Raw genomic sequence first — 15,482 nt, forward strand, 5'->3', positions numbered from 1 at the left:
GGCAGCAGGCGAGGCTCACAGAAGATGACTCATACATGCTCGTCCACACTGTAGTTCTTGTTTTACAATACGATCGCTTTCGCGATCGGTTGAAGTGCCACTTGTTTTTTAATAGAACGAACCTTTCCGAAGAAGGGACAGACCGCAATAGTGCATTACGAGGGTAAGTGATGATTACGAAGAGAATTTGGATTTGTGGGAGTCACTTGGAATAATGCAACATCGTGTTTGTCACTAAAAAAAACACTTGCACGTCTTAGCACTGCACTCTTAAGCATTCATTGGTACGTTTAGTATATCAAGTGACACCGGTTAAAATGTCCAGTGGAGGTACCCTTTGTAGACTCGCATCTGTTTGTCATAGCGCGATTATCCCAAGAATGGAGCGATGCGGGGAAGTTAGCGAGTGAAGGTGGTTACCTCCTTCTTACAGTGTAATTCATACTGCGCAGCACTTCGGATATAGCCTCAGCCAAGACCCAACAAATCAGGCATATAAATATTGATGGGTCCTCAGTGATCCGGGGGGTGGCTCAGGACCGATGTATGCCCCATATAGGTAGGAGGCTGGGCGCAGAGATAGGCAGTCAAACGTTTTCCTCTCCAGCTTGATCTAGCATCTGCAGCAATCTTACCCAGCTACAGATAGATGTCAGCGCGGCCGGTGGTGGCCTAACATCCAGACTCTCTCCCAACAGCGCCGCCGAGCCAGACGCTACATGCCCCTTGTGGTGTCAGTCGTGTGGAGAGGGCAATTATGTGTAGAGGGCTGTTATGTGCTGTGTGCTGTTGAGTGCTGTGTGCTGTTGAGTGCTGTGTGCTGTTGAGTGCAGAGTGCTGTGTGCTGTTGAGTGCAGAGTGCTGTTGAGTGCTGTTGAGTGCAGAGTGCTGTGTGCTGTTGAGTGCTGTGTGCTGTTGAGTGCTGTGTGCTGTTGAGGGCAGAGTGCTGTTGAGGGCAGAGTGCTGTTGAGGGCAGAGTGCTGTTGAGGGCATAGGGCAGTTGAGTGCTGTTGAGTGCTGAGTGCAGTTGAGTGCAGAGTGATGTGTGCTGTTGATAGTGTGTGCTGTGTGCTGGTGAGTGCTGTGTGATGTTGAGACAGACTGCTGTTGGGGGCAGAGTGCTGTTGGGGGCAGAGTGCTGTTGGGGGCAGAGTGCTGTTGGGGGCAGAGTGCTGTTGGGGGCAGAGTGCTGTTGGGGGCAGAGTGCTGTTGGGGGCAGAGTGCTGTTGGGGGCAGAGTGCTGTTGGGGGCAGAGTGCTGTTGGGGGCAGAGTGTTGTTGGGGGCAGAGTGTTGTTGGGGGCAGAGTGTTGTTGGGGGCAGAGTGTTGTTGGGGGCAGAGTGTTGTTGGGGGCAGAGTGCTGTTGGGGGCAGAGTGCAGTTGGGGGCAGAGTGCAGTTGGGGGCAGAGTGCTGTTGAGTGCTGTGTGCTGTTGAGTGCTGTGTGCTGTTGAGTGCTGTGTGCTGTTGAGTGCAGAGTGCTGTTGAGTGCAGAGTGCTGTTGAGTGCAGAGTGCTGTTGAGTGCTGTGTGCTGTTGAGTGCTGTGTGCTGTTGAGTGCTGTGTGCTGTTGAGTGCTGTGTGCTGTTGAGTGCTGTGTGCTGTTGAGTGCTGTGTGCTGTTGAGTGCTGTGTGCTGTTGAGTGCTGTGTGCTGTTGAGTGCTGTGTGCTGTTGAGTGCTGTGTGCTGTTGAGTGCTGTGTGCTGTTGAGTGCTGTGTGCTGTTGAGTGCTGTGTGCTGTTGAGTGCTGTGTGCTGTTGAGTGCTGTGTGCTGTTGAGTGCTGTGTGCTGTTGAGTGCTGTGTGCTGTTGAGTGCTGTGTGCTGTTGAGTGCTGTGTGCTGTTGAGTGCTGTTGAGTGCTGTTGAGTGCTGTTGAGTGCTGTTGAGTGCTGTTGAGTGCTGTTGAGTGCTGTTGAGTGCTGTTGAGTGCTGTTGAGTGCTGTTGAGTGCTGTTGAGTGCTGTTGAGTGCTGTTGAGTGCTGTTGAGTGCTGTTGAGTGCTGTTGAGTGCTGTTGAGTGCTGTTGAGTGCTGTTGAGTGCTGTTGAGTGCTGTTGAGTGCTGTTGAGTGCTGTTGAGTGCTGTTGAGTGCTGTTGAGTGCTGTTGAGTGCTGTTGAGTGCTGTTGAGTGCTGTTGAGTGCTGTTGAGTGCTGTTGAGTGCTGTTGAGTGCTGTTGAGTGCTGTTGAGTGCTGTTGAGTGCTGTTGAGTGCTGTTGAGTGCTGTTGAGTGCTGTTGAGTGCTGTTGAGTGCTGTTGAGTGCTGTTGAGTGCTGTTGAGTGCTGTTGAGTGCTGTTATGTGCTGGGTGCTGTGTGCTGTTGAGGGCAGAGTGCTGTTGAGGGCAGAGTGCTGTTGAGGGCAGAGTGCTGTTGAGGGCAGAGTGCTGTTGAGGGCAGAGTGCTGTTGAGGCCAGAGTGCTGTTGAGGCCAGAGTGCTGTTGAGGCCAGAGTGCTGTTGAGGCCAGAGTGCTGTTGAGGCCAGAGTGCAGTTGAGGCCAGAGTGCTGTTGAGTGCAGAGTGCAGTTGAGTGCAGAGTGATGTGTGCTGTTGATAGTGTGTGCTGTGTGCTGGTGAGTGCTGTGTGATGTTGAGGGCAGACTGCTGTTGAGGCCAGAGTGCTGTTGAGGCCAGAGTGCTGTTGAGGCCAGAGTGCTGTTGAGTGCAGAGTGCTGTTGAGTGCTGTTGAGTGCTGAGTGCAGTTGAGTGCAGAGTGATGTGTGCTGTTGATAGTGTGTGCTGTGTGCTGGTGAGTGCTGTGTGATGTTGAGGGCAGACTGCTGTTGGGGGCAGAGTGCTGTTGGGGGCAGAGTGCTGTTGGGGGCAGAGTGCTGTTGGGGGCAGAGTGCTGTTGGGGGCAGAGTGCTGTTGGGGGCAGAGTGCAGTTGGGGGCAGAGTGCTGTTGAGTGCAGAGTGCAGAGTGCTGTTGAATGCAGAGTGCTGTTGAGTGCAGTGTGCTGTTGAGTGCTGTTGAGTGCAGAGTGCTGTTGAGTGCAGAGTGCTAGGAGGCTGGGCGCAGAGATAGGCAGTCAAACGTTTTCCTCTCCAGCTTGATCTAGCATCCGCAGCAATCTTACCCAGCTACAGATAGATGTCAGCGCGGCCGGTGGTGGCCTAACATCCAGACTCTCTCCCAACAGCGCCGCCGAGCCAGACGCTACATGCCCCTTGTGGTGTCAGTCGTGTGGAGAGGGCAATTATGTGTAGAGGGCTGTTATGTGCTGTGTGCTGTTGAGTGCTGTGTGCTGTTGAGTGCTGTGTGCTGTTGAGTGCAGAGTGCTGTGTGCTGTTGAGTGCAGAGTGCTGTTGAGTGCAGAGTGCTGTGTGCTGTTGAGTGCTGTGTGCTGTTGAGTGCTGTGTGCTGTTGAGTGCTGTGTGCTGTTGAGTGCTGTGTGCTGTTGAGGGCAGAGTGCTGTTGAGGGCAGAGTGCTGTTGAGGGCATAGGGCAGTTGAGTGCTGTTGAGTGCTGAGTGCAGTTGAGTGCAGAGTGATGTGTGCTGTTGATAGTGTGTGCTGTGTGCTGGTGAGTGCTGTGTGATGTTGAGGGCAGACTGCTGTTGGGGGCAGAGTGCTGTTGGGGGCAGAGTGCTGTTGGGGGCAGAGTGCTGTTGGGGGCAGAGTGCTGTTGGGGGCAGAGTGCTGTTGGGGGCAGAGTGCTGTTGGGGGCAGAGTGCTGTTGGGGGCAGAGTGCTGTTGGGAGCAGAGTGCTGTTGGGAGCAGAGTGCTGTTGGGGGCAGAGTGCTGTTGGGGGCAGAGTGCTGTTGGGGGCAGAGTGCTGTTGGGGGCAGAGTGCTGTTGGGGGCAGAGTGCTGTTGGGGGCAGAGTGCTGTTGGGGGCAGAGTGCTGTTGGGGGCAGAGTGCTGTTGGGGGCAGAGTGCTGTTGGGGGCAGAGTGCTGTTGGGGGCAGAGTGCTGTTGGGGGCAGAGTGCTGTTGGGGGCAGAGTGCTGTTGGGGGCAGAGTGCTGTTGGGGGCAGAGTGCTGTTGGGGGCAGAGTGCTGTTGGGGGCAGAGTGCTGTTGGGGGCAGAGTGCTGTTGGGGGCAGAGTGCTGTTGGGGGCAGAGTGCTGTTGGGGGCAGAGTGCTGTTGGGGGCAGAGTGCTGTTGAGTGCTGTGTGCTGTTGAGTGCTGTTGAGTGCTGTGTGCTGTTGAGTGCTGTTGAGTGCTGTGTGCTGTTGAGTGCTGTTGAGTGCTGTGTGCTGTTGAGTGCTGTTGAGTGCTGTGTGCTGTTGAGTGCTGTTGAATGCTGTGTGCTGTTGAGGCCAGAGTGCTGTTGAGGCCAGAGTGCTGTTGAGGCCAGAGTGCTGTTGAGGCCAGAGTGCTGTTGAGGCCAGAGTGCTGTTGAGGCCAGAGTGCTGTTGAGGCCAGAGTGCTGTTGAGGCCAGAGTGCTGTTGAGGCCAGAGTGCTGTTGAGGCCAGAGTGCTGTTGAGGCCAGAGTGCTGTTGAGGCCAGAGTGCTGTTGAGGGCAGAGTGCTGTTGAGTGCAGAGTGCTGTTGAGTGCAGAGTGCTGTTGAGTGCAGAGTGCTGTTGAGTGCAGAGTGCTGTTGAGTGCAGAGTGCTGTTGAGTGCAGAGTGCTGTTGAGTGCAGAGTGCTGTTGAGTGCAGAGTGCTGTTGAGTGCAGAGTGCTGTGGAGTGCAGTTGTGTGCTGTGGAGTGCAGTTGTGTGCTGTGGAGTGCTGTGTGCTGTTGAGTGCTGTGTGCTGTTGAGGGCAGAGTGCTGTTGAGGGCTGAGTGCAGTTGAGTGCAGAGTGCAGTTGAGTGCAGAGTGATGTGTGCTGTTGATAGTGTGTGCTGTGTGCTGGTGAGTGCTGTGTGATGTTGAGGGCAGACTGCTGTTGGGGGCAGAGTGCTGTTGGGGGCAGAGTGCTGTTGGGGGCAGAGTGCTGTTGGGGGCAGAGTGCTGTTGGGGGCAGAGTGCTGTTGGGGGCAGAGTGCTGTTGGGGGCAGAGTGCTGTTGGGGGCAGAGTGTTGTTGGGGGCAGAGTGTTGGGGCAGAGTGTTGTTGGGGGCAGAGTGTTGTTGGGGGCAGAGTGTTGTTGGGGGCAGAGTGTTGTTGGGGGCAGAGTGTTGTTGGGGGCAGAGTGCAGTTGAATGCAGAGTGCTGTTGAGTGCAGTGTGCTGTTGAGTGCTGTTGAGTGCAGAGTGCTGTTGAGTGCAGAGTGCTGTTGAGTGCAGAGTGCTGTTGAGTGCAGAGTGCTGTTGAGTGCAGAGTGCTGTTGAGTGCAGAGTGCTGCTGAGTGCAGAGTGCAGAATGCTGCTGAGTGCAGAGTGCAGAATGCTGCTGAGTGCAGAGTGCAGAATGCTGCTGAGTGCAGAGTGCAGAATGCTGCTGAGTGCAGAGTGCAGAATGCTGCTGAGTGCAGAGTGCAGAATGCTGCTGAGTGCAGAGTGCAGAATGCTGCTGAGTGCAGAGTGCAGAATGCTGCTGAGTGCAGAGTGCAGAATGCTGCTGAGTGCAGAGTGCAGAATGCTGCTGAGTGCAGAGTGCAGAATGCTGCTGAGTGCAGAGTGCAGAATGCTGCTGAGTGCAGAGTGCAGAATGCTGCTGAGTGCAGAGTGCAGAATCCTGTTGAGTGCAGAGTGCTGTTAAGTGCTGTTGAGTGCAGAGTGCTGTTAAGTGCTGTTGAGTGCAGAGTGCTGTTAAGTGCTGTTGCGGGCAGAGGGCTGTTAAGTGCTGTTGCGGGCAGAGGGCTGTTAAGTGCTGTTGCGGGCAGAGGGCTGTTAAGTGCTGTTGCGGGCAGAGGGCTGTTAAGTGCTGTTGCGGGCAGAGGGCTGTTAAGTGCTGTTGCGGGCAGAGGGCTGTTAAGTGCTGTTGCGGGCAGAGGGCTGTTGCGGGCAGAGTGCTGTTGAGTGCAGTGCTGTGTGTTGTTGAGGGCAGAGTGCTGTGTGCTGTTGAGGGCAGAGTGCTGTGTGCTGTTGAGGGCAGAGTGCTGTGTACTGTTGAGGGCAGAGTGCTGTTGAGTGCTGTTGATTGCAGAGTGCTGTTGAGGGCAGAGTGCTGTTGAGTGCTGTGTGCTGCTGAGTGTGTGACTATGTGACAGTGTGTGACTATGCAGGGTGACATTGGGAGTGTGCGGGTGAGCAGTGTGTGAATGTTACGGGGCAGTGTGTGAGTGTGCAGAAAACACCACACACACATACACCACACACACATAACGCACACACAAACCACACACCTCAGTCTCTCAACACCACACACTTGTCACCACTCAACACAACACACTCACCACCACACTCACTCCCCAGGCTCACCCCCACAGACTCACCAGCACACACTCACCAGCACACAGAAAACAACACACACAACAACACACCCCCAGCCGTCAATGAATGCTTTCACCATGCACAAACACCAACAGCCATCATCCATCTGTGCACGCTTTTACCAAGCACACACCCACCAGCCGTCAGTGCACCCTTCCACCAGGCACACACATCTCCAGCCGGCAGTGCACTTTTCCACCAAGCAATCGCAGTATGGTACACTTTACTTTTAAACATATTCATATAAAGCACAGCATGCCACCATTGGTAAAATTACAATTCAACCAACATACTTCCACTACACACCACATGCACACACTCCATAACACATGGCAAAAAGACATTGGCATTTACAATGCCATTAGCTCAAACTCAAATAAATCCGAGCCCGATTGCATTTCTAATGCTTGTTGTTCTTTCTGATGGCATTGTTTTGCCATAAATTGATATGTTTGAAACTCCTCGTTCTTCCTCTTCCATGGTATGGGTGGTTCACCGTTTGTCTGTAAAAATTTCAGTGGAGGATCTAACTGCATATTTGTTATAAATGACTGAATCACACTGCAACACCCTTGTGTATATATATATTTAGCGATGGTCAATTCCTTTGAGCTTCTACACACTATAGTCCAAAGGTTGAAGCAACCTTACAGAATGTAATATATGTATGGCATAAAAGCAGACACTGCAAGAAACCGAGAAGTGATCTCCTTCAAGATCAGTAGTCCCACACATGCATAAAATGTGGTCTATGAAATGGACGATAATTACTTGAAATGTTTAAATATACAGGCAGTCAGAAATCCAGAATTGCTCGGTGCGCTAAAATGAGGCTTGAAATGCCGGGACTGCACTTGGGTCATTGAGAAGATTTAGACTCCCATGGCTCCTCGCAGCAAGACATGACTTGACTGATGATGTCCCACCCAGAGGCGTTATTGCCCAGAGGTCACAAAGACAGAAACGCCCCCACGCTAAAAGACTCACAGCACCCAGCCTAGTCTGTAGCAGTCGAAAAGCATGTCACTTCACTGTACGCGAACACGCCAGAATATCCTCCAGGAAATTAGAAGCTGTATCTCTCCACATCCCCATTGCATGTTGCCAAATCGATGTTGTAATTTGAGGTAAGTACAGGCAACAATAGTATGAAGCAAGTAGCGCTTTATTCAGGTGTCATTTAAAGACCCCATTTAACAATCCCCTAACTATTAACTGTCAAAGCCCCAACCATTTGTTCGTAACATTTTCTTGCCTTTGCGCAACTGGGAAGAAAAGGAAAGAGAAGAAATACAAAAGGTTTGGGAAGAGAAAGAGAAGAAGGACAAAAACGGAAAACATTTATTCTTGTGTGATTTTACCGGTGAAAAATGGTGAGCACCTGCCGGGACTTGATGAACCATGTTTGAGAAAAAAATGTTTTTATATTTTCTTGATGGAAGGTGCTCCAGGAGCTAAAATTGAAGAACATTTTCTGTAATTTGACAATCTGAAAGAAACAGGTTAGTATTAGATTCCTTACCTTAGAATATCCCCAGGCGTCAGTCTGGATCCGGAAACTTTTGCGTAGCAGTACCCCTGCGCGTCGGTAGGCGTCGTCTGCAGGCGTCCCCTGCGGCTCCGCGTCGTCGGCGTCGTGCGCCGTAATGACGTCGCTGGAGTATATAGACGCCGCCTCCGCGCGCTGACGTCAGTTCTTCTTTTTTCCGCGCCAGTTAGCGCAGATCCGAAGAGCAGTACTCCGGTCTTTTGACCTAGTTTTTGTTAAAATCTAACTACTTTCAGGTGCCGGTAGGATGCCCGGGTTTAAGAGTTGCGACGGGTGCGACCGCATGATGTCGGTCACCGACCACCATCGACTCTGCCTCCGGTGTCTGGGCCCGGACCACGACGTGGAGTCCTGCGTCGACTGCCGGGCCTTGACGGGTAAGGCTAGGCGGGAGCGGTCCCGCAAGCTACTCGAGCTCTGGGTCTCGGCCCCGCGTCGAGAGCGGTCCCGGTCTGGTCGGAGGTCGAGGGAGCGGTCGAGAGAACGATCACGGAGCCGCCATGAGCGCTCCGGGAGTCGCCACCATTCCTCCGGTTCCTCAGGTAAGCGTAAGAAGTCGGGGCGTCGTCATCGTACCCCCGACTCCCCCGTGATGCGGCCGGGGGTTCGGGTGGCCCCACCCCCGCGGCCCCGCGTGGGTCGCCGACGCCATCTGCCCCATACCCGTCGGTCCCTGGGGAAGGCGCGTCGCGCGAGGAGATTGAGGAGTTCCTCATGGCTATGAGGGCGATATCTCCTCCGGCGGGGCCTACGGCGCCTGCGGGCCCGTCGGTCCCGTCTGGGGGCCCGAGCGGCTCGGGTGCACCTGCCCCGTCGCCGCCGGGTGCTCCGGCCCCGACGCCGCCGGCGGCTCCGGCCCCGACGCCGCCGGCGGCTCCGGCCCCGGCGCCGCTGGGCCCTTCAGGGTCGTCGCCGGCTGGTCAACCAGCCTCTCCGGCGCCGATTCCATCGGGGCAACCCGTGGTGCCGCCTCCGCGCGGCGCCGTGACTCCGCCGTCGGGGCTCCGGCGCCGGCGCTGCGCGGCGCCACCCCCATTCCCTCTCTGACTCCTGACGCGGAGTCGGACCGGCGTCGTTCGACGCCGAGTCCGGCGCCGTTGGGGCCCCTTGGCTCCGAGGAGCCGGTCTATATCGTTGACTCGAACTATGGCGATGAGGACGATTATGGAGAGGGTTGGGAGGGGTCTGAGGACCCTTTGTCACGAGCATGCCAGTACGACGTGGACTGGGTAGGTGACTTAGGTGATGCCAGTGGTCTGGACGAATCGCCTAACCCTGGGTTCGTCTCGCCTCCCACTGTGGCGTCGGAGGCTGGGGCTGCCTATTCGGTGGTACTGATGAGGGCTGCCAAGGCCTTGCGCCTTGAGCTCCCCGTCGCTAAGGTGAAGCCTAACATCCTCACCGAGGTATTCAAACCGCAGTCATGCCCACAGGAGCCTCTGCTGCCGTTTAATGACGCCCTGACGGATGTCCTGTTGGGCACCTGGTCCAGGCCCGCTTCCGGTTCACCTGTTGACCGAAACGTTGCCAGGCGTCACCGTCCATGTTCGGACGACCCTGCCTTCCTCTCCACCCATCCCTCCCCGGAGAGTCTGGTGATCCAGGCCTCCACTTCCCAGTCCGCATTCCCGACGGCACCGCCCGATCGGGAATCTAAGCGATATGACCAGTTTGGCAAGAAGGTCTTCTCGTCTTTGAGTGCAGGACTGCGGTCTTGCAATACCGCATGCCTCTTAGGCCGCTACACCCACTCTCTGTGGGATACGGTCGCGGAGTGTCTGCCGCAATGCCCGCAGGAGATGCGGGACAAGCTCAACCAGGCCTTGATTGAAGGCCGGGACGCGGCGAGGTATTCCATACGGTGTGGTCTTGACACGACCGACTCGCTGGGACGGGCGATGTCCACGACGGTGGCGATTCGTCGCCATGCTTGGCTGAGATCCGCCAACTTCTCGCCGGATGTCCAGAATGCCCTCATGGACATGCCTTTTGATGGCAGTCGCCTGTTGGGCGATAAAGCGGACAACGCGCTTGAGCGCTTCAAGGACTCCAGGGTCACGGCCAAGTCCTTGGGTCTCTAGACCCAGCGCCAGCAGACGGGTTCGTTTCGCTCCTTTCGTGGCCACGGAAGGGGCGGTCCCACACGTGCTGCCAGCCACGCACCGCAGAACGCTCCTCAGCGCGGTGGCGGCCGTGGATTCCGCCGGGGTGGCGGTAGGGGACAGCGGCGAGGTCAGTCCACACCTCCCCCCGCAGCAGCCTCCAAATCTTCCTAGTCCGAGCTTTCGGGCCCATGTGACGCCAGTGGGTGGCAGGGTTCGCCATCACCACTCCCGCTGGCGCACGATCACGTCGGACAGGTGGGTGCTGCAGCTCGTCCGAAGGGGCTACTCCCTCCCCTTCGAGACCACTCCTCCAGCCATGCCACCGCAGAACCACCGTGTGTCGGGGGACCACTTGACACTTCTGCAGGAGGAAGTTACGGCCCTCTTGGCCAAGGGGGCCATCGAGCGCGTTCCTGGGCCAGAAGTAGGGTGTGGTTGCTACTCCCACTACTTTCTGGTACCCAAGAAGGACAAAGGGGGCCTACGTCCTATCTTGGACCTACGGAACGTCAACGGCTTCCTCCGGAAGGAGAAGTTCAAGATGTTGACTTTGGCTCAGGTCTTGACTGCTTTAGACCCACAAGACTGGATGGTAGCGTTGGACTTGCAGGATGCGTATTTTCACATCCCCGTCCTGCCGGCCCACCGGCGTTACCTGCGGTTCACGGTAGGCCACGAGCACTTTCAGTTTATCGTGCTCCCATTCGGCCTTACCAGCGCCCCACGGGTGTTCACGAAAGTGATGGCTGTGGTCGCAGCTCATCTGCGCCGGTTAGGGGTTTCAGTCTTCCCCTACCTCGACGACTGGTTGTTGAAGGCGGGCTCGCCCCAGACAGTCGTCCACCACCTTCAGATGACGGCAGACCTCCTGCACGAGCTGGGGTTTTCCATCAATGTGCCGAAATCACACCTGTGTCCCTCTCAAAAGCTCCTTTTCATCGGAGCGGTTCTCGACTCGGCGCAGTTTCAGGTTTATCCTCCGGAACGGCGGGTCCGGGATATTCATGCTCTGATTCCCATCTTTCAGCCGTTGTCCCGGGTTTCGGTCAGGTTGACGCTGCGGCTTCTGGGGCTGATGGCCTCCTGCATCCTTCTGGTGCATCACGCCAGATGGCGGATGCGGGCTCTGCAGTGGGACCTGAAGTTTCAGTGGGCCCAGCATCAGGGCAACCTGTCCGACCATGTCCTGATCTCGGAGGGCGCTGCGAGACAGTTGCAGTGGTGGCTTACGGACCGCGATTGGGTCAGGGGCAGATCCCTCTCCCTTCCCCAACCGGAGCACGTAGTTGTGACGGACGCGTCCCTCCAGGGCTGGGGAGGCCACTTGGGAGAGGCGGAGATCAGAGGCATCTGGTCTCCGGCGGAGTCCCGGCTCCATATCAACATGTTGGAGCTGCGGGCGATTCGCCTAGCACTGAAGGCATTCCTCCCCTTTGTCAACGGGAGTGTAGTGCAGGTGTTCACGGACAACACCACCGCCATGTGGTACTGCAACAAACAGGGCGGTGTGGGGTCGTGGACCCTTTGCCAGGAGGCTCTGCGCCTCTGGCAATGGCTGGAACGTCAGGGCGTGACTCTGACGGTTCAACACCTGGCAGGTTCTCTGAACGCCAGGGCGGACGAACTCAGCCGTCGGTGCTCGGTGGATCACGAATGGCGTCTGAACTCGGACGTGGCGAACGGCCTCTTTCAGCAATGGGGAGAGCCTTGGTTAGATCTATTCGCCACAGAAGAGAACGCGCAATGTCATCAGTTGTCATTTGATTCCCCAGTGGTCTAATAATCAACAACTAGAGCGCTAACCTTCTGTTTTTATGACAAAAGTTTGCACTCCTGAAACCATCTTGATGGATTCACAGCTGTAAAACGTAAAGCATTTACTTTAGAAATTAAGAACATGAGAAGAGTTTTTTGTCATTTAAATTATGCTTAGTGCTCTACCAATGTAAGATAAGAACACATTTTGCTTGTGTTTTCAAATGTCAATGTCATTCTTGATATTAAAACATTCTGAAGAACTGAGAAAAACAAGTACTTCCAACACAAGCAGCAGTCTGTCACTTATCCTAATAATCTTAGCAGCTTCACCACAGGGGTCTAATGAACAACTAGATTGCTAACACTTTTTTATTAAAGACAAAAGGGAGTCACTCTAGAATACCATTTTGTTGGAAGAGGAGCTGTTGAATTTGAAGTGTTTTCTGAACTGCAGTCTGAAGTAAATGGGCATTGAGATGTTAATGCAGGCATTAAAAAGCACAGATTAAAAATGTGTGTGGAGGTATTGGTTTTAGGCAATTGTGAGACATAATATATTATTTAAGAGGGCTGAAAATAGTTGGTGAGGCATTTGCATATGTACAGCATCCCCTTCCCACTTCTGTTTACACAGCCTACCCATCATCTCAGTCGCTTAACACCGCCCTAATATTTAAATGGTAACATTTTGGTCGATAAATAAATATATGCAAAAAAGGAAGTAGGAAACTCTGAACCCTAGGTAGTTTCCTAGCTTTAGGTAGAGAGCAGCTCTTTGTATATGAAGCATTACACCACTGAAACTCTAGAAATGCTAACGTGAAATGCTTACGTCAAATGTCTGGTTTTCTAGCACCGTTTTTAAAGCCTAGGATTAGCAAAATGCCATCCACTTCATGACGAAAAATTACTAAAGTATTTTTCCACAAATCAGATAGAAGTGAGCATTTTTTCATCCACATTGCTCTTGGTTACACACTTTGTGTAGCAGTTTCATCTGCAGTGCACCTTTTCCTCACATACAGGGAAGAAGCTGTACTAACATCAATAGGCAAAGATGATGTGACTAAACTGTACAGAATTCACACTGAACTGAAAAGTACAGCTAAAGTTGCTGAAATACAGACCTTCCCTGTACATATGCATGTAACAATTACAGCACTGCGGCAAGTATCGCAAATTTGCTTGTAACCATTCTCATGGTTCCCTTATTGCTTTTGGTTTCACTTACGGAACTTTGCAGTTTGGGTGTCTGCATCTCAATTTACAAACCTTTTTGTTGCCCTCTCCCAGGTTCCTTTCTTAGAGTTACATGGTGAGAGCACAGAATATGTTGGACGAGCAGAGGATGCCATAATAGCACTTTCCAACTACCGGTTGCACATCAAATTTAAGGAGTCCAGCGTCAGTGTAAGTATAACTCAGTATTGTGCTTCTCATTTACTTTGCCAGAGTATTTTCATTGGCTTGGAGTATATTATAATATAATTTGTGATCTTAATCAACTAAATATAGTGCTTGACCTTCAATCATGTTGCTAGTAGTAGTTTTAGGAAGTCTTTGCTAATTGAAATGCTGACCCATTCATTCCTTTGATAAAACATATGTTGTGCTTGTAGTCATTGAGAAATTGTGCCTGCTTGCTGTTGGCAATTACAACGTTCATGCGAAAACTTAATTCTCTCTGTGATTAATGGAGCACTGCAGATTAATATTTCCTTGAGCAACCCGATCTCTGCTTTCGCTTCCAAGTTGATGATTACTCCATACGTGGTGTTCTGATGCACTGACACCAACCACATTAGCTAAATGGTGGATATTTGCAATTGGTAACAGAGCTGAGAGGATGCTATTGAAGGAGAAAGTAGATAGGTGAACTTAAGAAACAAAGTGGTATGCCAAACAGGTGTATTGATTGTCTTTGGCCTGTGTGCTAAGCATATGCATTGCTGTTTAAGAATCGCCTATGTCTTTATTTGTGTTCTATAATCACATGTGTAGAAAGAGACATTGCTGTTTTACGCTTAGCATTTTGTACATTGGCTGCGTTCATGGTAGTACCAGTGTTGTTCCTTTAGCACAAACATTCCAGGAATCCATTTGTCATAGCTATTAATTTCCAGCAAGCATTCCTGTTGTAAAATTTGAGTGCCACTCTTTAAGTTTTTGGAAAGTATATGTTCGAGTCATGTGTGGCTAGATACACATTGTGTGCATACTCCTGCCATCTAGTGTTGAGTTTGGATGTGTGCAAGATGTTTTTCTTCTAAGAAGTCGTTCGAGTCACAAGATACTTTGATTCCTCCTCTTGCTGGTAATGTGCATGGTCATGGACTCTTTTATTAGACTGTGTCTTTCCACCGTCTGGTTCAGGCTTGTACTATCATGCTCCAGTTCAAAACCATTGTGGTGCTCTATTCAGTCACTATTAGACAGTATTATTATCACACGCATTTTCATTTTTCTTTATTGTCTATGGTCTACGGCTTAAGCTTCACTGGGTGGCTTTCAGGTTGACTGCTGCCCACGTTGGCCTTTGCCTTTTTTGGCCTTCTTCGTCTCCTGACTGGGTCTCTCTACCTTATCTCGACTGTGATGGAACGGATGCCATTTCTTTACTGTCCTCTCTGCCACACGAAATACCCTCAGACTGACCTCCAATTATGCCTGTAATTTGTGTCTGTATCCCAAACACAACGAGGTTTCCTGCATGAACTGCTCCCACTTCCAGACCAAGAAGACTCTTCGTGATCGTAAGGCTCTGCGGTTTGAGATATCCTGTAGAAGTGGAGACAACACACTGACCTCTTCGAATCGGACAACCTCGAGGTTAAACAGCAACCACAACCTTCGGCAGCAGATGAGGAACCTTCTCAAGCTGACCGCTCCGGCTCTGATCTGAAGATCAAGGTCTTGCCTCCGGCTTAGTCTGTTGTGAGTTCAAACTTCCCTCCCCTTTCGCCACCGCTTGCCCGCTGAGCAAATCCTACATAAGGATCATCCTGCTCCTCTGAAGCCTCAGAGACTGGCTGCCGGGCCCCCACTACCTTCAGGCCATGGTCAGCTCTGACAACTACCTTCAGACTTAACTCTTAACTTTGGCTTGGAGCCGAAGAAACTGTTGATACCAGCACAATTGACGCCAACCATGTCCACCTCGGCGCTGACCCACCCTTCAGAGCCAACACCTTCGGCGTTGAATTTGAAAACTCATTCTGAGCTGAATACCTCGTCACCAACATAAAAGGCCAGCCTCAGCTTGGGCACTGTTGAACCTATCCTCCACAAGCTGCAAGAGGAGATAGAAGTCAGGCAGACACATCTTGGCATCCACCTCCCATATGGATCAGATCTTAGCCTGCCCTCCGGGGTCTGGCGCTCCACCATCCAAGCATCAGTTATCTTTTGGCGAAGCATTGGGCTTGCCACCTCCTCCCAAGTAGCGCTAGAAGGTGGACAAGGCTACTAGCAACAGCCCCCCACAGACGCCAGGGATGCCTGGTTTCACCTTGGAGATACCCAGAAAGGGACCATCTCACAGGGAAAACCAGGACGGTTCCCCAGCGGTCTTCAGCGCCAGTATACTCAATGGAGTCGCAGTGCGCTTTACAAGTACACCCACATTTACATTTACTAGCACCTTGCCCTTTTCTCCTCCTTCATCCTACCCTTCTTCACAGCGTTAATCTTCTCCACCTAGCTCTCCAGGCGACCCCCATCCCTACACACCTCAGGTGTCTCCTCACTCAGAGGGGTCAGGGGATACGTTCAATACTCTTCTACAGGTTGATCCCGGAAACACCTATTATGCTGACCAAT

The 15,482-nt window shown here is 52.8% G+C and overlaps 1 protein-coding gene across 17 annotated transcripts in view; it reads left to right on the top strand.

Moving 5' to 3' along the window:
* Nucleotides 1-15,482, top strand: part of MTMR3 (myotubularin related protein 3) — a 1,335,997-nt gene that overhangs the window by 433,210 nt on the left and 887,305 nt on the right. For all 17 annotated transcript variants that reach the window (XM_078667211.1, XM_078667215.1, XM_078667214.1 and 14 more), the window contains one exon: nucleotides 12,957-13,073. In XM_078667211.1, the coding sequence (XP_078523337.1) occupies nucleotides 12,957-13,073 (117 nt within the window). The remainder of the gene's footprint in view (nucleotides 1-12,956; nucleotides 13,074-15,482) is intronic.

Source organism: Lissotriton helveticus, chromosome 11 (assembly GCF_964261635.1).
Source record: "Lissotriton helveticus chromosome 11, aLisHel1.1, whole genome shotgun sequence".
NCBI lineage: Eukaryota > Metazoa > Chordata > Amphibia > Caudata > Salamandridae > Lissotriton > Lissotriton helveticus.